The 23,676-nt window shown below is 43.6% G+C and overlaps 1 protein-coding gene across 1 annotated transcript in view; it reads left to right on the forward strand.

Annotated features, from left to right (window-relative positions):
* rasa4 (RAS p21 protein activator 4) overlaps positions 1–23,676 on the forward strand; it is a gene marked incomplete at both ends in the record, with an annotated part of 94,960 nt that overhangs the window by 53,966 nt on the left and 17,318 nt on the right. Inside the window, 6 exons of the mRNA XM_080528780.1 lie at positions 9,720–9,811; positions 16,960–17,077; positions 17,477–17,630; positions 17,840–17,904; positions 18,016–18,128; positions 18,815–19,007. Coding sequence (XP_080384906.1) covers positions 9,720–9,811; positions 16,960–17,077; positions 17,477–17,630; positions 17,840–17,904; positions 18,016–18,128; positions 18,815–19,007 — 735 coding nt within the window. The remainder of the gene's footprint in view (positions 1–9,719; positions 9,812–16,959; positions 17,078–17,476; positions 17,631–17,839; positions 17,905–18,015; positions 18,129–18,814; positions 19,008–23,676) is intronic.

The raw sequence follows: 23,676 nt of genomic DNA on the forward strand, positions 1-23,676 counted from the left end.
TGGCGTCCTCTGCACTAAGGAAATGGGCTAGTGACTGTGCTGTGGTAGATGTCTGGCGTTCTTCTAAAAGAAAGAATTCACTTGTTTCTCCTCTCGACACAGATCATTCTCTCGCATAGATTATATTTTTATATCCAAACATCTGTATGATAAGACATCAGATTTTAATTTACTTCCTATGTCTCTCTCTGACCACAGGGCGGTCTTTGGCAGAGTAGCGATCTCCTTGAAGCCTAAAAGGGCTCCTCGCTGGCGCTTTAACTCCACCCTTTTGCAGAATGAATCATTCCTAAAGGAAATGAAGGAACAACTTGATGAGTTTATTGTAATTAATAAGCCATCTGTGGATGATCCTGGTATTCTCTGGGATGCGGTGAAGGGGTTCATTAGGGATAAAACTATTGGTTTTGCCTCTAATCTACACAAATCCAGATTAAAACATATTCAAGACTTAGAAAAGAAAATTGCTGAACTGGAGATCACAATGGCTCCGCATGTTACCCCTGAGCTAGTTCTTGAGAGAGAAGTGTTATTTAAAGATCTTAACCATCTTCTCAGACATAGAGCGGATTTCCTCATTCATAGAACTAGACAAAACCATTACTTGCACAGCGCACAGCCAAGCCATTTACTAGCCTCAAAACTTAAAACCAATGAACAACTAGCAAACATCTCTTCAATTAAAAGTTCTACAGGTACTTTGTGCACTGATCCAACAGAGGTTAACAATAACTTCTGGGCATTCTACTCGGCTCTATATACTTCTGAGATTGATTATATTGATCAAGTTGTTAGTTCTTTCTTGAACCCCTTACAGCTCCCCCAGCTTTCCCAAAATGACTCCCTTGATTTAGATTCTCCTATTACGCTATCTGAACTATACAAAGCTCTTTCATGCATGAATAAAGGCAAGTCACCAGGGTTAGACGGTCTACCACCTGAATTGTATCTGGCCTTTTGGCCCCAAGTTGGCCCCTTGCTATTGGGAATGATTCATTCTGCAATCAAAATTGGCTCCTTCTCCAAAAACAACAATATAGCTATAATCTCTTTGCTCTTGAAAAAGGGGAAGGACCCTACTGACTGCGGAAGCTATCGCCCCTTGTCAATTTTAAATACAGATACTAAACTGTACGCCAAAGTTCTAGCCTCTCGACTGGAACCATTTATGACTACCTTAGTGCATGAGGACCAAACAGGCTTCATTAAAAATCGCCTTGCCTCAGACAATGTTCGCCGCCTTCTCCATATTATTGACTCTTCGAATATTACTGATTCAGCAAATGCTATTCTCTCACTTGATGCTGAGAAAGCCTTTGAACGTCTCGAGTGGCACTTTTTATGGGCGGTTTTACGCTATATGGGCTTTGGAGATCATTATGTGGATATGATAAAACTACTATATTCTAACCCGACAGCAATGGTTCTGACAGGGAACACATGCTCTAAACAGTTCCCAGTATCCCGCAGCTCGCGCCAGGGTTGCCCTCTCTCTCCTTTGCTGTTTGCCCTATCTCTGGAACCTGTGGCCCAGGCCGTTCGCCAGTCAGTCACCCATGATCCTATTACGGTCCAGAACACCAAACATCACATATCTCTGTATGCTGATGATATCCTTCTTTTTATTCAGAATATCCCTCAGTCACTCCCTCACCTTCTAAACATCTTTAATAATTTTAGCCGAATTTCAGGTTACAAAATTAACTGGGGAAAATCAGCTCTATTGCCACTGAATGCCTCAGCTAGACAGTTAGATATCTCACTGAACATCCCAGTGGTCCAGAATATTAAATATCTAGGTATCACTATCTACCCCTCAATTTCAAACACAGTATCAATTAATTATAAGAATGTGCTGAAGGAGGTAGATTCTGATCTACAAAGGTGGAAAACTTCACCCCTCACATTTCATTCCCTTATCTCAGTTATTAAAATGAATATTCTTCCACGAATAAACTTTTTTAGTTCCATGCTCTCTCTAGCCCCACCAAGTGGTTATTGGAAGAAACTACACTCTATCTCTTCTCATTTTATATGGAGGGGGAAGAAGCCCAGACTCAAATTCTCAACCCTCCAGAGGCTAAAAAACGAAGGGGGATTGGGGCTACCAAACTTCGAATGGTATTATTGGTCCTTTGTGCTGCGTCCTCTCTCCACATGGTTTGATCCGGCTGCTCGTGTTTCCTGGCGCCCCTTAGAGGAAAACATTGTCCATCCTCATAGGTTACAAGATGTAATATACTGTAACATTTCTATTAAACAGTCCAAATTGAAATTCGGCTCCATCATCACTGAATTAATCTCAGTTTGGCAATGCGCAGAAAAGCTCTGCAAAATCTCAACCAAATGGTACCTCCATTCGCCTATATTTAAAAATTCAATTCTCCAGTTGGGAGGCCGTCCAATCTCATTTCCCCAGTGGAGTGACAAGGGAGTTCACACATTCTCAGATTTATTTGGGGCTGAGGGTCTCCGCTCATTCCAAGACATTCAGAGAAACTTTAATTTACCGGGTACGTCCTTTTTTTTCTACCTTCAATTACGTACAGCTATGCGCACATACGGGGTATCCTGGAATAGCTCATTAGACATACATCCATTTCACATAGCATTCACCAGACCCAGGGGTCAGGTCTCAGCTCTTTACTCCATCCTGGTTAAGGCTTCTTTAAAACCATTACACATTGACAGAGTGTGGAAAGATACTTTATCACACAATAACTTAAATTGGCAATTAATTTGGCAAAACATATCCCTTTCCTCCAGAAATCCCAACCACCAGGTTATCCATTTCAATTTTACTCATAGGACATACTTCACTCCATATCTGCTACATAAAATAAAGACCATACCTTCACCTAACTGTACTCTTTGCACCCGAAATACAGTTGGCACCTTTTTTCATATGGTATGGGAATGCCCGGGAGTGGCTGATTTCTGGAGGACAGTTTGTGATGCATTGTCCCTGATCCTGTCCAAACACATTCCACACTCACCATTAGTCTTATTGTTAAATGACAGTTCAAACCTGGATCTAAACATCAAACAAAGACGCATCTGGCTGGCCGGCCTTACAGCAGCCAAAAGGCTTATAGCTTGCAGGTGGAAGTCACCCCATTTCTTGACTACGCAGAGATGGATATTAGACTTCATTGACATAGCCAGCATGGAACACTGGATAGCCAACAGGCATCATGCAATTTCGGACAATGTTTCATGCTGGGACCAAACTATAACCATCCTCAAGACACTATTATAGGCTAATCGATTTGCTCCTTCCATAGGGTCCTGTAGGGGGGGGGGGGGGGGCGGGGGGCTGTGATTGGGTGGGGGGTGGTGGGCGGGGGGCTGTGATAGGGGGGGGTGGGTGGCGGGGGGGTTGTGATTGGGCGGGTGGGTGGGAGGTATCTGGCGGGAGGGACATTTGTGGGAGGAGGGGTAGGTGGGGAATTATTGGGGTAAAGGGAGATTGGGAAGGGAAGGGGAGGGGGGGGGGGTTGAAAGGTTTATGCGCATTTTGTATTTGTACTGGTAAACCGTATTTGTGTTATTCTATTTTCTCCTTTGTTTATTTGTATGTTACCACTCCCCTTGTTTTACTCCCTGAAATAATAATAAAAAATTGATCACAAAAAAAAAGAATACCATATGGAGGCTCAATGTGGGTGTTTTGAATAATAGGGCAACCGTGGAGCAGTTAAGGGGAGAGATTAAAAGATATATAGAGGAAAATGATAATGGGGAGGTGGACCCTGTGATGCTGTGGGATGCTTTGAAGGCTGTTCTCCGCGGAAGGCTGATCGCCCTCACAGCATCACAAAAAAAGGCCCGGCTAGCCACATACAAATACAAAGTAGAATAATTGAGAGAAATGGAGACAAAACATAAGAGTACAGGCGATCAGGCGGAATTACAACAAATTAAGGAAACACGGGGAGAGATAAACGAAATCCTCAGGGGAGAAATAGAAAAAAGGGCAAGGTTTGTGAGGCAGTCTTACTATGAGTCAGGTCCAAAAGCAACTAGACTCCTGGCCAGACGCTTGCGCAAACAGCAAGCATCTCATACAATTAATAGAATAAGGGATCCTCAAAATAGTCAAATACTGTATGAGCCGGATGAGATAGAAAGAACATTTGTAGAGTACTATAAGACACTCTACTCTAACCCTCCATTAGCTGATGAAAACACAATAAGAAACTTCCTTAATTCGCTTGATCTGCCATCTATAGGTGAGATACAGAATGACACCATTACATCACAATTTGCAGTTGAAGAACTGGAAGCTGCAATCAGTAGACTAAAGAACAGTAAATCACCGGGTAGCGATGGGTTCCCATCAGAGTTCTATAAAACTTTTACGAAGGAGCTGACACCTCTGCTTTTGTCTTGTTTTAACTGGACCCTTAAGGAAGGCAGAGCCCCCCCATCATGGAAGGAAGCAATTATTTCCATTCTACCTAAGGAAGGCAAAGACAAAGAACATTGTAAAAATTTCAGACCAATTTCTCTTTTAAATGTGGACTACAAACTGTTTACCTCAATCATCTGTAAAAGATTTGAGACTTTCATTCCAGACCTTATTCATGAGGATCAAACTGGATTTATTAGAGGGCGCCAAACACAAGACAATATCAGAAGGACTCTCCATATTGTAGACAATGCACATAAAAAGGGCACGAGTATGGCTCTGGTTAGCCTGGACGCGGAAAAAGCGTTTGACAGTGTCAGTTTTTTTTTTTTGTATGAGGTATTGAGGAGATTTGGTTTCAATGAAAATGCAATTCGGTGTATTAGGACTATCTATCATGAACCTACGGCTAGGATCAAGGTGAATGGGAGCCTGTCCAATAGGATTCAGTTGGAGAGAGGCACAAGACAGGGTTGCTGTCTCTCGCCTATTCTCTTTGCTGTGTATGTTGAACCCTTGGCGCAGGCAATAAGGCAGAGTGCAGATTTGCAGGGAGTCAATATAGGGGGGAAAGATCATATCATTGGGCTTTTTGCGGATGATATTATCGTTTTTCTTGAACAACCTGACGTATGTTTCCCAAAGCTGATGAACCTACTTGAAATATATGGTTACTACTCAGGATATAAAGTGAACATAACAAAAACACAAATTCTTACATTTAATTATTCCCCATCACAACAAATTAGAAGTGCATACAACCTAAAATGGAACTCCAAAATAATGACCTACCTTGGTGTAAATATAACCAAAACATTTTCCAACCTGTTTGAAGCTAATTACAACAAAATTGATGACAATATTCGAAAGGATGTAGAAAGGTGGTCCACTCTTCCTTTAGACTTCAGTGCCAGAATACAAACTGTTAAAATGAATATCCTGCCTAGGCTGCTGTATTTCTTCCAGTCTCTTCCAATCGATGTCCCCCAAAATAAATTTGTAACCTGGGACAGAATGATTTCTAGATTCGTTTGGAATAGTAAAAGACCAAGAATAAAATTTACGACGCTTCAGCTACCTAAGAGTAAAGGGGGAATGGCTTTACCAAATCTCAGGGAATACTTTTATGCAGCTCAGCTCAGACCTTTGGCCTGCTGGTGTAGACCCGATTATGAATCTAGATGGAAAGATATGGAAAGGGAAGTGCAGGGTCATCACGTTCAGGCCTTGGTGGGGGATAGAAATTTGGTGAGGGCTCTGAGAGGTGAGATGGATCCAATAGTTGCATTTACACTAGAAGTCTGGAAGGCGGTAGTAACAAAATACAAATTAAAGAGAGGGGTCCACGCGCTGAGGTGGTTTGCATACGATTCCAATTTCAAACCAGGGGTGTATGATTCAACTTTCAAAGAATGGGTGCGAAAGGGCATGACGGCAATGTGTACGGTTTCAGAGAAGGGTGAATTGAGGAGTTTCCAGGATCTACAGACGGATTATGGTATTCTAGACAGGGATTATTTTAGATACATGCAATTAAGACACTATTTTGTTAAAACGATAAAGTTGAATGCAGATGAATCTTTAGATACTGTGACTGGGGTGATTGTGGATGCATACCAGCAGAGGGGGTCTCGGATCATCTCTGCTTTCTATCAGGCTTTGGGGGGAAGCAGGGGGGACTCGACTCTTTACATAAAAGCAAAATGGGAAGCGGAGTTGAAAATCCAAATATCAGAGGAAGAATGGTTTCAAATGTGTGAGACGCAATTTACATCCACAAACTCATTAGTATGGAGGGAGTTCTGCTGGAAGAACCTGACTCGCTTTTTCATAACACCCAGAATAAAGAGCAAGCAACTTGGCGTACAGCAACAGTGCTGGAGAATGTGTGGGTACATGGAGGCTGACCACTCGCACATTTTCTGGAACTGTACAAAGATAAGGCCATATTGGGAGATGGTTAATGCAGTGATCAAAACTATTATGGGATATGGAATCCCAAATACCTGCCCGGTGATGTATCTTGGGAACATTAAAGATGTTGTGGGGGGAGGCGATCTCTATCTGACTAAGGCTTTGCTTGCAGCTAGTAAGAAAGCTATAACCAGGAATTGGCTTAATGTGAACGCTCCGAAACAGGAACAGTGGCTGGAAATTGTACAAGATCTTTTTGTTATGGAAAAGTTGACATACGTTCTGAGAATCCAAGAAAACGCATTCAATAGGAAATGGGAAAAGTGGAATATTTACAGAGTTGACACCTAAGAGTAAGCTGTGCATTTTATTATGTGTATCTCCAGACAACTAGTGTGTATTGTTGTTTTTTGTTGTTTATGTGTTGTCAATGTTTCATGAAAACTCAATAAAAACATAAGTGTGAAAAAAAAAAAAAATTTATCTGGCCGATTTTGGCCCGATTTCCCCCCTTCCTTTCCAAGGACAGCAAACGCCCTATTTTCGGGTGGCTCTAAAGATTATCCTATAAGATTATCCTGTGGTGTGAGGTGTGTTAAGAGTCCATTTCTCCCGACAATCTGCTCGGAAAATGGTCGGGGCCGACCATCGTAAATATTAAACTTATTCAATATTTACGATCAAAAGTCATCGTGTGTGGGAAACTCCCGACAACTCCCGAGGCGGTTGTGACGTGGAATGGAATGTAGCCAATCAAGAAGCGAGCTGACTTCTTCTTTTCGTACTTCGGCACTTTATTTGCCCTGTCGCGCATGGCTACCTCGTACAGGTCAGTGAGGGTACTACTACCCTGATCACGTGAGATTTCTGGCTTGGGGGACGAGACTCTAGACCATCGTTTCTCAACGGGGGCGTTCAGACAACATCGGGGGGCGCTGGAACAAATATTTTTTAAAGGGAGGCGTTGAGATGTTCTTGGGGGGCGTTCACGCATAAAGTATTTTTCTCATGAAAAACAGCTGTCAGCAGTGTTATTACGGGCACATTCGTAAATGCATGAACGGTCAGTTCGCTCGGACAAACCGTCTTTTCAGTCAGAGCACCCATCTCTGAGCGCTCCCAGAGCGCAGTGCTCTGAACTTGGCCGGGCTCTGTGACGCAGACACATGTAGCGCAGCTACATCCTTCACCCATCCTTCCTGTCTAAATCTTCACTGTATCTGTCAAATAAAATGAAAAATATGAGTGGGACTGCCCCACTCAGAAAAAATTACTTAAAAAAAAAAAGACATTCGGACATTCCATGTCCCCGCCAGTGATGTAAGCCTGTCGTGCCAAATACTCACTCCCCGCGTATACACACTACCCTCTGCGCTTATGCTTTCGCTTCGTTCGCTTCCTTTCAATACAGCTTATTTAATTTAGTTAAAATGAGTGCTAATACCATACTACCATACCAGAATATCACAGCAGGAACAACCTATCTCAAAAAAGAGATCGTATTGTAATAAACCAGTCCTGAAAGGTCTCTGTCGCTTACCAATAATCAAACCTAGAGAAATCAGCTACGAATGTCCCCTCCCCTCGCAGGTTTATCACAGTATATTACATAATATTACTGTTAAGTGTTGTTGTGGATGTTATCCCTAGTGCCATTCTGAGGTTAGCATTGCGATGTGTTCGTCTTAACGTTTACAAACTAAAATATACGATCGCTTTTTTGTGATATGTTGCTCCTCTTGGAAACGAACGCATCAGCTGTCAGCGTCTTTTGTATTGATCAGCTGTCATCAGTGTTATTACGGGTACGTTCGTAAATGCACGAACGGTCAGTTCGCTCTGACAAAACCGTGTTTTCAGTCAGAGCACCCATCTCTGAGCGCTTCCAGAGCGCAGAGCTCTGAACTTTGTTATGTTTTGATATGTTTGATTGATTGATTGATTGAAAACCTTTATTGTCCCCAATGGGGAAATTTTGTTGTCAAACAGCTCAGTTAGGGCAGAAAACATTCAATACAGAAAACAGAAAACATTCAATAAAATACATAAAACAGTGAAGGCTCAATAAGTAAAAAGTTCCAAGTTCCAGCTCCAGGTCTCCCCCACCCTGCAGGGCCTGTTTTGATATGAGAAATTCGAAGTGGTCAGTTTATGAAAATAATACCATAGAATACTAAATAAAATATTAAAATAATAGCCCCCTAGCGTTTGCCGCCATATTGTGACACCCCCCCCCCAAAGTCCAATAAAAAATGAATAAATATTAGCATCATAAAACAGCAATTTGGAGAAATGCAACACCAGCACACTTAAAAAACTAACAATGTTAGTTGTAATGTACAGTTTTGTAGCCTACTGTTTGTTCTGCACCGGACATGTGTGAAATTGCAGCTGTTCCGTAGCAGTCTGTTTGTATTCTCTGATGTTGTCTGAGTTTGTTTAACACTCAGAAACAGCATTTTTATTCACATTCACATGGCTTTTCTGCTCTCTGGTAAACTAATGATAATGATATTCCAACTGCCTAGTTAAATCCAATCTATTATTTGGCATTCAGTGACATGCTTTTTAAATGATATAACACAGAATATTAGTCAACATTAATATTCAGGGAAGAAAATAAGCCTACTTTTTTTGATGGGGGGCGGTAAGAGGCCTGGATAATGGACAGGGGGGCGCTGGCCCAAAAAAGGTTGAGAACCACTGCTCTAGACTGACGTCGGACAGATCTTTATGTATGTGTGCACACCACGCACAACACGATCAAAACTGTTAAATCCGTGATTTTTTATCTTCATGTGTGGGGTCTCTCAGATAAAAAAAATCTAGATTTAGAAAATCTTTGTGTGTGTACCAGGCTTTAGATATTATAGGGAGGAGGAGTAGGGTTCTACCTAGGAACCTTCTCCTCTGAAGAAGCCTTTTTGGGGAGTAAGTAGTTAGAACCCTTAGGAGATGAAAGGAATATGGGTAGAACCTTTCATTAGAGGGTTTTAGGTGCAGGGGTTACATGGAGAACATTTGCGTGATCTGCATTGATCTGAGTTGACAGAAAGCTTTGTTGCTACATTAACATGGTACACCATGACGGCTTGTATGACAGGGAACTGTTTGTTGCACAGAATGATGATTGTTAAACGTTGATTTGACTCTTGTTACTGCTTGTTGTCTGGTTGCACCGATGTTGGGATGTAGAAAGCAGTCGGCTACAAAGCTTCAGGGGAAACTCACGTTGTGTTCTGTTCTGTGGCTGCCTCGAAGGGGAAACCAAACAAAAATGGCCGTCATTAAATACTGCCCCCCCCCCCCCCCCCCCATTCACTTTGAATGAGATTGGTTTGAAATCTAATACTCAAATCTAACCTTTTTGTTGTGATTTGTTGTCTTCTGTAAGGTTCTGTTCAACATCCACAGGCTGCAGTCGGCCCAGCAAGAGGAAGGCTGGTTCCGCCTGGTTCCAGATAAACCCAAACACAGCCAATACGAGTGAGTAGCACTGAGATCTAATGGACTGCACTTATATAGCGCCTTTATCCAAAGCCAGTCATGCTTTGATACATACACTGACTACTCCGTAACATTGTCCAATATCCACTCCCAGATATGTCGTATCACAGACCTCCACAGCAGCCTGACATCTGCTCTTCCATTTCTAGGTCAGGATGTCACTTCAGCAGTGAAGGAGATATCCATCATCCATATTTTATGTAGGCTTTTTTTCAGTGGAGTGGTGGTACCGTGCGTCTGTGCATGCGTGCGTGCGTGCGTGTGTGCGTGTGTGTGTGTGTGTGTGTACACGTGTGCATGCGTGCGCATCTGCCTGTGTGTTTGTCCGTGTTCGCCCGTTCCGGTCCATGTGCTGACAGGAAGTGCTAATCCTTTCCGAGGCTAAATCCCTGATTTATTTCTCCCCTATAGAGGATCATTTGGCCATGTGGCTCGGAATGGGGATTAAGAGAGGGAAACTGCGAGGAGGAGGAGTAGGAGTAGGAGGAGGAGGAGGAGGAGGGGGCTGCCAGGGCTTATGTAAGAGGGAGGAGGTCTAGAGCAGGAAACTCATCCTTTCTGGAGGGGACAACCTCACTTGCCCCGGTAGAACTGAGATTAGTGCCCAAAACGGCTGTGGCGCAGGGGGTAGAGCCGCCGTCTAATGATGGCAAGGTTGGCAGATTGGCGGTTCAAGCCCCGGCTGGCCACATGTCGAAGTATCCTTGGGCAAGACACTGAACCCCAAATTGCTCCCAGTGAGTGGGCCGGCGCCTTGCATGGTAGCTTGCCGACATTGGTGTGTGAATGTGTGTGTGAATGGGTGAATGAGAGGCCGTTGTAAAGCGCTTTGGATAAAGGCGCTATATAAGTCAGTCCATTTACCATTTACCAGTCAGGTTTTGGCAGTCAGGGGGTAGTTGGGTTAGACAACATCGTACAAGGGCAACACTTGGATTTTTCATGACTTCGTTTTGGTTGTTCTGTGTTAGCCATTCATAAAGCTTGGGTAGGCATTGGAAAGGCATTCGGAAAGTATTCCTAAACATTGCACAGCCAGGGATGTAGTAGTAAAAAAAACAAGAATTGGGTAAACACCAGAGAAAACTTGAGCTAACTTTCATAAAAGGTGTGTAAACGCTATTCAGCAGAAACTAAACATGCATAAAAGGTGTAAGTTTACCCTCCACTATGGCCCACGTCACCGTGCGTCTTGTGTTGTCATGCTTTGTTCATACCTCTTGTTACCTGGTCGAGAATGTTTTTGCTATTGGTTAGCTACAGTGGCTATAGAAAGTCAACACACGCCTTCACTTTTTCCACATTTAGTTGTGTTAGACTCAATTTAAAATTGATTAAATAAATAAAAAATTGGCATCAATCCACACACACAATACCCCATAATGTCAAAGTGAAAACAAGTTTTTAGAATTCCTAATCTACACAGTGTGTAATTGATGCAAATCAGAGACCCTATAAAAACAAAGATTCCAAAATTACATTAACTATTATCCTTGCATTAAGATTCAACTTACTGAGTGATTTGTTGACAACATTTTTGCTTTTTAGCTCATTTTAAGAGTGTCATAGCAAAGGGTGTGAAGACTTATGCACATGAGGTATTTCTGTGTTGCGATTTTAATACATTTGCAGACATTTCTAAAAACCTTTTTTCACTTTGTCATTACGGGGTATTTTGTGTGGATTGATGCCAAAAAAAAATTTATTTCATCAATTTTAAATCGAGTCTCGATTCACAATCGAACACAAGAAAATGTGGAAAAAGTGAATAGGTGTGTTGACTTTCTGTCGCCACTGTACATGTAGTATGTAGTAAATGTAGTCATCTTTAGTTATTTTTTACATTAAGTCAGTGGTTCTCAAACTTTTTATGTCAAGCCCCCCTTGGGAGGACCAAAAATGTGTGAGCCCCACCTCACCCCCAAAAAACTGTCACAACATGGGGCAATTTTACATTTATTGAACTGAACCACATAACACTGTCTCCCAACAAAAAACCTAAAAATACAAATAACACAATATAATAAATCAACACAATAACAATATTTTTCAATTACAATTCTCAAGAAAATGAACACTAACAATCAAGAACATCATAACATTACAGCATTAGTGGCTGCAATGAGCCTGTTTGGCACTGCAGATCTTTTCAAAACGGGGTAGCAGGCCTGACACTGCCACTCTCAAGTCCTGCTCAATGTTGAGCCTAGATCTGTACTTTGTTTTCAGTGAAGCAACAGCTGAAAAGCCAGCCTCACAGAGATAGGATGTGGCGAAGGGATGAAGGATGCCGACAGCCCTCTGCCCTATGAGTGGATACTCCTTCTCCACACCAAGCCAGAATTCACTCAGTGTCTGACCATTGAACCTCAGCCTCAGGGTGGACTCAGAGGTCAGCTCGATGAGTTGGTCCTCTTCAGCAGAGCTGAAATCAGCAGGTGCTACGGATAGAGATACCTTATTTGTAATTAATTGCATATTAAACACAACACGATTCAATTTTACAACAATCCATTCCAGGTAGTTAGTTAGTAACATACATACAACATTAATAAAATATAGGCCTACAGCACAAAATATTCACAGTTATATTTAGTCATCAAAATTGCCTACCAACCTGCTGCATTGAATGGATCCACCACCCAGTCATACTCAGCAGTGTTGTGTGGGAAGTATTTCTGGAACAATGCTCCCAGGGAAGAGATGTGTTGCTTCAGGCAGGGGATCACTGTGGTGGCATCACAATCACTGCTTTCTACAAACGTGGTCAGGTTCTGAAAAGGATCAGTATTTCCTTCATCAAGGCGCCTGCCCCACACCTCCAGCTTTCTGGTGAATGCGCTGACCTTATCTGCCAGGTGGGGTAGGTGTTTGTCTTTTCCTTGAAGCTGAAGATTCAGCTCGTTGAGCTTTCCAAACACATCACTGAGATAGGCCAGTTTCATCAGGAATTCTAAATTACTGAACTTGCTTGCAGATTCGTGCATTCCCACCTCCTCCATAAACACCCGAATCTCCTCTCTGAGCTCAAAGACTCGGGACAACACTTTCCCTCGGGAGAGCCACCTTGCTTCACTGTGAAACAGCAAAGCAGAGTGTTCAGCTCCCATTTCCTCACACAGTGCAGAGAACAGACGTGCTTTCAGCGGGTGGGTTTTGATGAAATTTACAACACCGATCACTTCGGTCAAAACCTCATTTAGCTCAGGGCTAAGCTGCCTGGATGCGAGCGCCTCTCTGTGAATGACACAGTGTGTCCATTGCGCGTTTGGTGCGACGCGATTTATTAGCGCCTGCAGTCCCTTCCTTTTCCCGGCCATTGTCTGCGCACCATCTGAGCAAAACCCCACACAGTTCTCCCATTTCAGTCCGTGTTCTGTCAGGTAAGTGTCAAGAATCCCAAATAGCTCATTAGCTGTCGCTCTCCCTGTCACATGCTTGCAAAACAGCAAGTCTTCATTCATTGACTCCGAATCTACATAGCGGACATAAGAAATAAACAAGCAGTCCTTATTACTGTCAGTAGCCTCATCAACTTGCAATGCAAAACGTTTGTGTAGTTTCTCTGCGAGTTGTTCCTCAAGGTCCTCTGACATCTCACCTATGCGTCTTGCAATGGTGTCGTTGGACAGGGGAATGGTCTTCAATTTTGCAGCGGTTGTCTCATCAATCAAAGTTGACACCATATCCAGTGCAGCTGGGAGTATGAGCTCCTCAGCTATGGTGTGCGGTTTCTTGCACTTCGCAATTCTGTATGCAACCTTGAATGACGCTATTTGCGCTTTGGTACTTACGGATGCCGCTTTTGTCATATGAGTTTCTTGCTTTCTGTACTCTGTAAGTTTTCTTTTAAAGAAGGCCAGTGGCTTCTTTGCATCATTGGGGTGTGTTGTCTCAAGGTGCCTTTTTAACTTGTTTGGCTTCAGGCTGTCTGCTGCTAATGTTCTGAGACATAGCACGCACAATGGTCTCTCCTCACCTCCCACCACATTCACGGTAAGGCCCATTGCAACGTAAGCCTCGTCATACTTTCGAACAGTTTTTTTTTTAACCATGTTTGTCGCATTTTCCGTTTTTGTTTTCGCTGTCCCTGTCAGAAATGACTCCATTACGAAGATTATTGTTGACCTCCCCAGTCTCTCGCGCCCCACCAGTATTGCTATTGCGCCCCCCTCTGGGGGCGCGCCCCACACTTTGAGAACCACTGCATTAAGTACTGAAACGTCACCAGAATGGTCTTCCTCCCTTACCAGTCAATGCAGCTAATTGATTACGCAGGAATGTGATCTGTACAATGTTGGGTCCTGCATACATGGCGGCCAACAGGCTTGAGTATCTGCTCTGCAATATATGGCTGTATAGCTATTGCTATCAAAATATGATTTATTGTAACCATGTCAGGGGCATGTATAGTAGGTCACTGTGTTCTATTTAGAGCAGACACTAACAGGAAGTCCTTGTGATTGTAAGATTAAAGAGCCCAGCCCTTTAACGGACTTAACCACAAATCACTTCCCCTATGCAACCCTGTGACACCATCAATGTCCTATGGCCTCATTGTAAACGCTTTCTCCTGCTTCCCTTTAATACTGTTTTTTTTTTTGTTTTGTTTTTGGGGGGGCAGTCTCATATTTTTCATTTTATTGGACAGATATAGTGAAGACAGACAGGAAAGTAAGGAGAAGAAGGGAGAGAGGGCATGTCAGCCGGGCATGGGCCGGATTCGAACCCATGCCGTCATGGGCATATGTTGTATGTATGTACGTATGTATACCATGTTGTTTTGGCTGATCTTTGTTATCAACGGACATCTGTCTGGTGGCTTATTTTATCTCCCTTTTCATTTTCATCAAGTGAAAGAAGGGGGAGAGCGACTGAAATGTCACTGCCATCCCAAACAATCCATTATTCAGACACGTCTCTGCTCTCCAAGCAATAAATAACAGGATTGCCTCCATATCCACAATGTCACCCTTAGCTATGGAATCACATCAATTTGAATGAAATACCATGATAAATAAATAATCTAAAAACAAAACTACTAGCTATCTAAACTAAAGTATTTGTATTTAAGTATACAAAAGTAGTACTAAAGTATAATTTTGTGTCGGCCACATACCGCCGAAGATTGTTTCTTACAACGACACCCCCTGCTTCTCAGAGGAGGACTTTTGATAAACTCTCAGACAAACATTCGCAGATGAAGACCACCTAATCCCTCTTCCCTCGGGTGGTCCTCTCTCTTCCCTCTTGTTGTTTAGTTTTTTTTGCGAGTCAAGCTGTTGTTGTTTGTTGTGTAGTCTCATTCTGGCTTTCCCACCCCTGCCTGGCGCCTCGCTTCAGATTGGATTTCTGGCGGGCGGCCACCATCTGCGGCCCGTTTGGTGACTGCTCGTGTGTCGTCGCTGGAGCCAGGAAATGATGGTTGTCGTGTCTCGATCGCTCATCCTTCTGAGTGCCAGGCTCTTAGAAGTGAGGAATGCATAACGAGAGCGTGAGCCTGCCTCGCAGTGGTGCCCCCGCCCCAGACGTTTGGGTGTCTTGACCCACCAATTTCTTTTGGTTCTCCAAAATGAGCAAAAACAATATTTCCAGTTGTAAAAAAAAGTGGACCCATTAGGAACTGGGTTATTCCAATGACATTCTGATTTCCATTATTAGAAGAGGTCATTCAATGCACTTTTAGGGGTTTCACACCGCCAAGAAACCGTTTCGGTTTCGCGTTCGCGAACCGAGTCTGGAACCGGCCGGCGCGTTCCGACCGGAAAATAAATTGGTTCGGAGCCTGAAAAGTTGGTTGGCAGCGGGAACCAGAAATTAGTGGTTCTCAAGCGGGAAACAAAACGTAGAACTGTCACGTCGCCAGTGGGTGTGTCATATTCTAGGCTGCAAAGACCAGCAAGAAGGAAGGAGACAAAATGTAAATCTAATCATTAGTGATCAAAACAATTATCTAAAGTTTCATCATTCTCTCTATGTTCCTCACATGCTCAGCAAACACACACACACACACACACGCGCGAACGCGAACTTCGTATCGTATGCCATTTCTATTCCAGTAATGGAGCAGCTGGTTAGTAAGAGAACGCGTGTAGAGTGTCTTTTGTTTTGTTTCATAGAAAAGTGTTTATTTCAGATAGTGTAGTGGAAGATATTATCCTCATTTCCAGTGAAGTAGCTGCCATCTAGTTGTGACATTTTTATTTATCCCGCCCCTTCATCACCCAGCGTTGATGACGTGGATGGTTTCGGTTACACTGGTATGAACGCGGGCTGGTTCGCCAGACAGAACCAAGGTTCGGAGGTTCCAGAACGCGAACGGGAACGGGAACGTTTCCTTGGCGGAGTGAAAGCCCTATTTTTGGATACACTCTAGGAATTCATCTTTATTGCGCTGCTATTTGGTACGTGCAGTATGGTGTTTGTGTTAGGAGATACTCTATTTGTTTTGTGCCTTTTACCTACTAAAAGAGCCGCCTCGGGGGTCAAATAATTTTATAATTTAATTTTGCCATTTAGCAGACGCTTTTAATCCAAAGCGATTTACAATTACGAATTACAGGGACATTCCCCCTGGAGTAACTGAGGGCTAAGTGCATTACTCAAGGGCACACTAGTAGTGGTATGGTTTCAGGTGGGATTTGAACTCACAACCTTCCGATCACAAGTCCAACTCACTATCCACTAACACCACTACCCCCAAATGACCCCCTCTTTACAATGCTCAAGCTGCTATTTACACCAAATGACCACTAGTTGGCCACTTGTAAATTAGCCTGCTTCCTACACAGAAAAACAGCAAAATAGCTATATATTAGCTTATCCTAATGTGATTTTGAAAATGTAATGATGTGGTAGACTGGGTGGTAGAACACACATATCTAGGAAAAGTCATGAAAGGAGGGTCCTGAAATTTCATCGAGTGCAAAGATATTAAATGTTTCTTTACTCACACTGCTATTCTAGTGTTGAGCCCTTCTATTGGTTGTATCAGGTTTACTGTTCGGGACGTACATGGGAGTGAGCTTTTCATGTTCAATGTTTTTCGGCCATAGGAGAATCTCTCTGTTGTTAAAGATGTTCTTTGGTAAATGACTCTCCTGGTTCTCTCTTCTTCTCCTATCAAGGGGCACTCTGGGATCTCTGCGCCTGCAGCTTCGCCTCAGAGACGAGACCATCCTGCCCTCCTGCCACTACCAGCCACTCACCCAGCTGCTGTGCCAGTCTGTGGGCGCGCATCTCAACGTGAGCATCAGGCATCAAGGCCACGTCTCAGCCTCTGGCTCAAAGGCTGGGTTGCCTAAAATGACATGTGTTCTGTTATAAGTATCTCTGACTTCAAGTTTATAACTCTTTTTTAAGTATCTCTGTCCTAAAATGAGACTGAAACAGTAATGTGTAGCTACAGTAGAAATGAAAGAGGAATAGTGAGTTTAGTCCATAAAAACAAGTAACATCAACAGGTTTTTGCGTAGAAAGCTGATTCTTTGCGCTTGGATTTATTCCACGGCGCTGTATTTGACCCTGCGTGTGCGTGCGTGTGCGTGTGCGTGTGTGTGTGTGTATGTGTGTTCTGTAATTCTCACTCTGATTGCGATCTGTCCACTGAAGCACTTGAGATGAGACGATGTGTCTTGATTGTAGGGCAACTGGCCGGATCTGATCATGCTCATAGACGAGACCACTACCACGGAGAGTCGCCAGGAGGTGGCTTCCAATCTGGTGAAGCTCTTCCTGGGTCAGGGACTGGCCAAGGAGTTCCTGGATGTTCTGTTCAAGCTGGAGTTGGACAAGACTAGTAAGTGAGCGTTGCACAGGTTTAGGCCTTGTCTGTTCCTCTTCCCGAATTGCTGCGTTCCATTTCGTTGATTGTTTGATGGACTGTTGGCCGTGGTCAATGGTGAGTTGTACATTTATGGTTTTAGTGGTTGGGTTGTCTCTTGCAGTTAATGTTTACAGACTTTTTTTTTTTTCACGGTCCACTGTCCTCTCTCTCTTTGTCCTCAGGTGAACCCAACACTTTGTTTCGCAGCAACTCCTTGGCTTCCAAGTCCATGGAGTCGTTTTTAAAGGTAACCCCATTCTCTTAGGATAATGCCTTGTCCCTACATACAGCATCTTCATACAGTATATATTTCCCATATGCGCACTATGACTGCCGTTTTGCCTTTTAATAACCATAGGTGGCAGGCATGCAGTATCTGCACAGGCTTATAGGTCCCTTAATCAACAGGATCTTTGAAGAGAAGAAGTATGTGGAGCTGGACCCCAACAAAGTGGAATTAAAGGAGGCAGGGTAAGAAGAAAGAGAACACAACATATACACAACATGTACACATGCTTTTCATCTTTTTTTGCTGAGTATGGTCAATCTTATTGTTCAGTCTCCGATTCTTGCAGTCTCTAATGTGTGTGTGTGTGTGTGTGTGTGTGTGTGTGTGTGTGTTGTACGCGTTTGTGCGTGTGTGTGTGTGTGTGTGTGTGTTGGTGTACGCGTTTGTGCGTGCGTGTGTGTCTGACTGTCTGTGTGTGTGTGTGTGTGTGTGTGTGTGTGTGTGTTGGTGTACGCGTTCGCACATGTGTGTGTGTGTGTCTGTCTGTCTGTGTTTGTGTGTGTTGGTGTACGTGTTTGTGCATGTGTGTGTCTTGTCTGTCTGTGTGTGTGTGTGTGTGTGTGTGTGTGTGTGTGTGTGCGTGTGTTGGTGTATGCGTGCGTGCGTGCGTGTGTGTGTGTCTGACTGTCTGTGTGTGTGTGTGTGTGTGTGTGTTGGTGTACGCGTTTATGTGTGTGTGGGTGTCTGTGTGTCTGTGTGTGTGTGTGTGTGTTGGTGTACGCGTTCGCGCATGTGTGTGTGTCTGTCTGTCTGTGTGTGTCTGTCTGTCTGTGTGTGTGTTGGTGTACGCGTGCGCGCGCGTGTGTGTGTGTGTGTGTCTGTGCGTGCGTGTGTGTGTGTGTGTGTCTGTGCGTGTGTGTGTGCGTAGGTGTGCAGGTCTCCACCGGGCCCATACAGAGGCTGAGGTGATCCAGCAGAGCACCAACCTGCTGCAGTCGTACCTGTCTGAGCTACTCCACGCCATCGTCCAATCCGCCTCCTACTGCCCCGTGGCGCTGTGCCAGGCCTTCCAGCAGCTCTACCAGCGGGTCGACAAGCGCTTCCCAGAGCCCGAGTACAGGGTGAGTGGCACACACCTACACTGCAAGGTCCAGTCATGCTAAACAGTCTCAGTTCTGTAAAAAAAACTTTTGGTGTTCTACGGAATATCATATATCCCCATTAGGTTGTATTGAAATACGTCAATGTAGGGACTTCCGGCGACACCATGCTTGTATAAGACGCAAAATTCGGAGCTCCGCTGAATTACTGCCCTACCAGATGATACTTTTGTCAAAACTCTGCAAATGAACGCCCAAGTAAACTGTAAATATGAGCTCTGTCGATAGAACGACTAGAGAAAAAAAAGCGAGGAGAGAAATCAACGAAAACAACTTAGGTGAATCAATCTATGAAAAAAAAGCACTTAACCCAAAACAATTTGATACAAAAGGTTTTTCGATGGATTCCGATAGTATTGGGCGTGCTCAAATGATTCTGGTACCTCTGGGCATGTTCACTAACATACTAAAAATCTAGGAAAATACACCTTCCAGAAAGGCTTAATTTTCAAGATGGCGTCCAAAATGGCGGCAGACCAAGCTTAAAATGGCTATATATCTCAATAGAAAAAAATATATAACTATGATTTTTCACTTGATTCTGGTACCTCTAGACATGCTTGTGAACATACTAAAAATTATCATTGAAGACTACAGGAGGGATGACACATGGAAGTGGAATGACCGACAATCAGAGATCCCTTTGGACAATGTCAAAGGGCATAACATCAGAGTATAACACCGCAATGCAGGAGTTCTCAAACCAGACATACACAACATCAGAACAGCACAAGGATTCAACAGAGGCAAGGATGAAAAGGGATGCTGCTGACCTGGAGAAGATCACTTCAAAACTTGCTATATGTTCACCTTTCTCTCCAGACTCTTCTTTAAGGAATGTTGTTACAGGTGTTGTCGCTGAGGATGGAGTGAACGTGCATGATTATGACTCTGTTGGACGCAACATCATGCACAAAATGATCGGACAGCCGGCATTCACATTTTCATTTAGTAGAAACGATAAAGCCATAACCCTTGGACAAAAATCGTCTATCAAGGTTGCTCCTGATCGAATCATTGATTCTGCACTTCTTTTTCAACGTTTCCTTATTGTCTCCCAAACTGGAGAGCTGTCATTGGAGGAGGTTATGCGTTACGAACTCAGTCCTTTCCCTCCTGCCCTCTTTGAAGCCGGAAACGTCTTCCGCAAAGCTGATAAACCACAACTAGCGCACGCGATCTGTGATCATGCAAGTGATGCAATCCTAGATTCTGTATCAGAAACGGAGCATTATGTTCTTGATGGTGGTTCACTCCTTCACCGAATACAATGGAAGCACGGACAAAGCTATGGTAAAATTGCACAGTCATATGCAGACTTCACCATCCAACATTATGGCTCAGCTACAACCATTGTGTTTGATGGCTATGAGGATGGGCCATCCATTAAAGACAACACACATCAAAGAAGAGGAAACAATATTCATCCCATTGTCAACTTCACTGCTGAGACAGAGTTCTCAGGTAAGAAGGAGGAGTTCCTGTCAAGAGATCTGAATAAACAGAAACTGATCCACATGATAAGTGATGAACTGAAAGACCGGGATTGCACTGTGGTCAATTCACTTGGAGATGCTGATGTAGACATAGTAAGGGCCGCAGTGGGATCATCTCTTCTTCACACCACGACGCTGATTGGAGAAGATACTGATCTCCTCGTCTTACTTCTTTACTATGCACAGAGAGATAGCAAGGGCCTTTATTTCAGATCAGACAAGTCGAAAGCTGATGGCAGTTTTAAAGTGTACGCCATAAACCATTTGAAAGAAGTACTCGGACAGGATGTGTGTTCTCAGTTGCTGTTCATCCATGCTGTGACTGGCTGTGACACAATACAACTTCCCAGATCTTTGGAGTTGGCAAAAAGACAGCATTCCAAAAACTTGTAAAAGGGGATCCTGTCCTTCAGGCTTGTGCCAATGCATTCACTGTACCAAACCAGACAACAGATGTGATCGATGACCTTGGGTGCCAAGCAATGGCTGTCTTTTTTGGTGGAAAGTGCACAGATTCGCTTGCAAAAATGAGATATAACATTTTCAGCAAGAAGGTTGTCTCAGCTTCATCAACGGTAACGCCTGAATGTCTACCACCAACTGAATCTGCTACCAAATTCCACTGTTGTAGAGCATACTACCAGGTCATGGTCTGGATGGGAACAGATGATGGTATAGATGCTCTAGACTGGGGCTGGAACCTGCAGGACAATAGATTTGTCCCACTCATGTCAACAATGAATGCTGCTCCAGACAGTCTCTTGAAGGTCATTCATTGTAACTGTACCACTGCCTGCAAGACACTTCGCTGCTCATGCAGAAAATATGGACTACCTTGTACTACTGTCTGTGGACCATGTCAACTTCATGAATGTGACAATCCACATAACAAGTTTCTCCCAGAGGATCCTGAAGATGATGATGAGTAGGCCTAAAGACCACAATAAGTGGGTCATTTATTTTGTGTTCAACACCAAAGCCAGCTTTCTAGGTTGAATATAATAACCAATTTTAATTTTAGCCAAAATAAGCTACAGGCAGCCATTTTGATGATGCAAATGATGCATTCCTAGCAGATATATTTAGCTAGATATTTTGCTCGTTATTAATGTATAGAGGTGCCAGAATCAGTTTATAAATCCTTTAGAAATGTTTTCCCATTTGAGATACAGGCATTCTAAGCTCCCAGTCGTCATTTTGGACACCATTTTGAAAATTAAGCCTCTTCGGAAGGTGTATTTCCCTAAAACTTTAGTATGTTACTAAGTATGTCTAGGGGTACTTGGGGTACCAGAATCAAATGACAAAATAATTTATATAATTTTTCTATTGAGATATATAGCCATTTTAAGCTTGGCCGGCCGCAATTTTGGACGCCATCTTGAAAATGAAGCCTTTCTGGAAGGTGTATTTTCCTAGATTTTTAGTATGTTAGTGAGCATGCCCAGAGGTACCAGAATCAGTTGAGAAATCCTTTGCACCATTTTCTTAATTTGAGATATAGCCATTTTAATCGCCCCGGCGCCATCTGGGACGCCATCTTAGAAATGACGGCTTTCGGAGGGGTCGATTTTGGTCGACTTTTAGTATGTTATTTAGCACGCCCAATACTACCAGAATCCATTGAAAAACCTTTTGTATCAATTTTTTTGGGGTTAAACCATATATTGACTCGCCTAACTGTTAATATTAGCACGCCTAGCATGGGCGACATGTCCGACACAGCTAGCAAAGGTGGGGGTGCTGCTAAGATAAACATGGAGGACATCTTACAATCAATTGAGAAATCAAACCAAGCAATACGGGGGGGAAATTCAACTGATGAGAGAAGATGTAAAAGAATTTAAAGATCAAATCAGGGAGTCATTTACTAGACTTGAAACTTCGGTCGGTGGTCTAAGTGCGCAGCTAACAAAACTGGAGAAGAGGGTCGTTGACACAGAAGGCCGTATCGGTGCGACTCATGGCAGAGCCATCAGCTTTCTACTGCCAACAAGAAGCTGAGCTCATGGAAAGATGTGAGGACCTCCAGAACCGAGCGAGAAGACACAATCTGCGCCTATATCAGATTCCTGAAGGCAGCGAGGGGACTGATATGGTGGGCTTCATTAAGAAACTACTTCCAACCGTGTTTCCCTCACTACCACTGAAGGAAGACGACATCAGAATCGAAAGAGAATGACCCCCCTCGCTCCATCGTAGTTGGATTCGCTGACTACACAGTGAAGGAACAGATCCTATGGCAGGCTTGGACACAGGGCCGAGTGACGATGGATGACAGGCAGATCTACTTTGACAACGACTACTCACCTGAGCTGCAGAGGAAACGTGCCCAGGTTAGATATGTCATCAAAGAATTGAAGCAGCAGAATGTCAAAGCAAAGTGCCTGTACCCGGCTCGGCTGAGGATGATGGTGGGCTCCGTGGAGAAGACGTTCTGAGGATGATAGTGGGCTCCCTGGAGAAGACGTTCTGAGGATGATGGTGGGCTCCGTGGAGAAGACGTTCCAGACACTGATGGACGCCGCCCCGGTACTTCAGAGAATGAACATACAGATCCGAGTTGATGATCGGGACAAACTTGAAAGAGAGTTGACCAAACACGGATGGGAGAGACAGGACAACCGCCGCGGGAGAAACGCGAACCTGCTGTCGGAAGAGGACTGTAGGTTTTTCCTCCCTGGAAGTGGCTGACGGACACGATGAAGTAAGGTTGATTATTCAGACAGAGATGATCATTTGAGAATAACATTTTCTAGCAGGGCCAATTATTTTAGGGGCACCAGCGGCTGTGAATGACTATCGAAACAAGTGACTCACACTCAGCTTCTCAGTCTAGGTGCTGAGAAAGCATTTGATCGAGTAGATTGGGTCAAAGTGTTTTATAAGAACCCAAGATCAAGAGTTAGTCAATGCTGCTCTGAATTATTTGCGTTGGGAAGGGGGACGAGGTAGGGAGATGCCCTGTCTCCAGCCCTGTTTGCCCTTAGTATTGAACCCCTCGCAGAACTAATCAGGAGTAACCCTCATATACAGGGAATAAAAGATGAGGGTGGGAATCAACATAAATTGGGTTTATACGCGGATGACATAATACTGTTTATGGAAAATCCCATATCATCTGTCCCAGCCCT

The sequence above is a fragment of the Nansenia antarctica genome, assembly GCF_963989245.1.
Source record: "Nansenia antarctica genome assembly, chromosome: 4".
NCBI classification, from domain to species: domain Eukaryota; kingdom Metazoa; phylum Chordata; class Actinopteri; order Argentiniformes; family Microstomatidae; genus Nansenia; species Nansenia antarctica.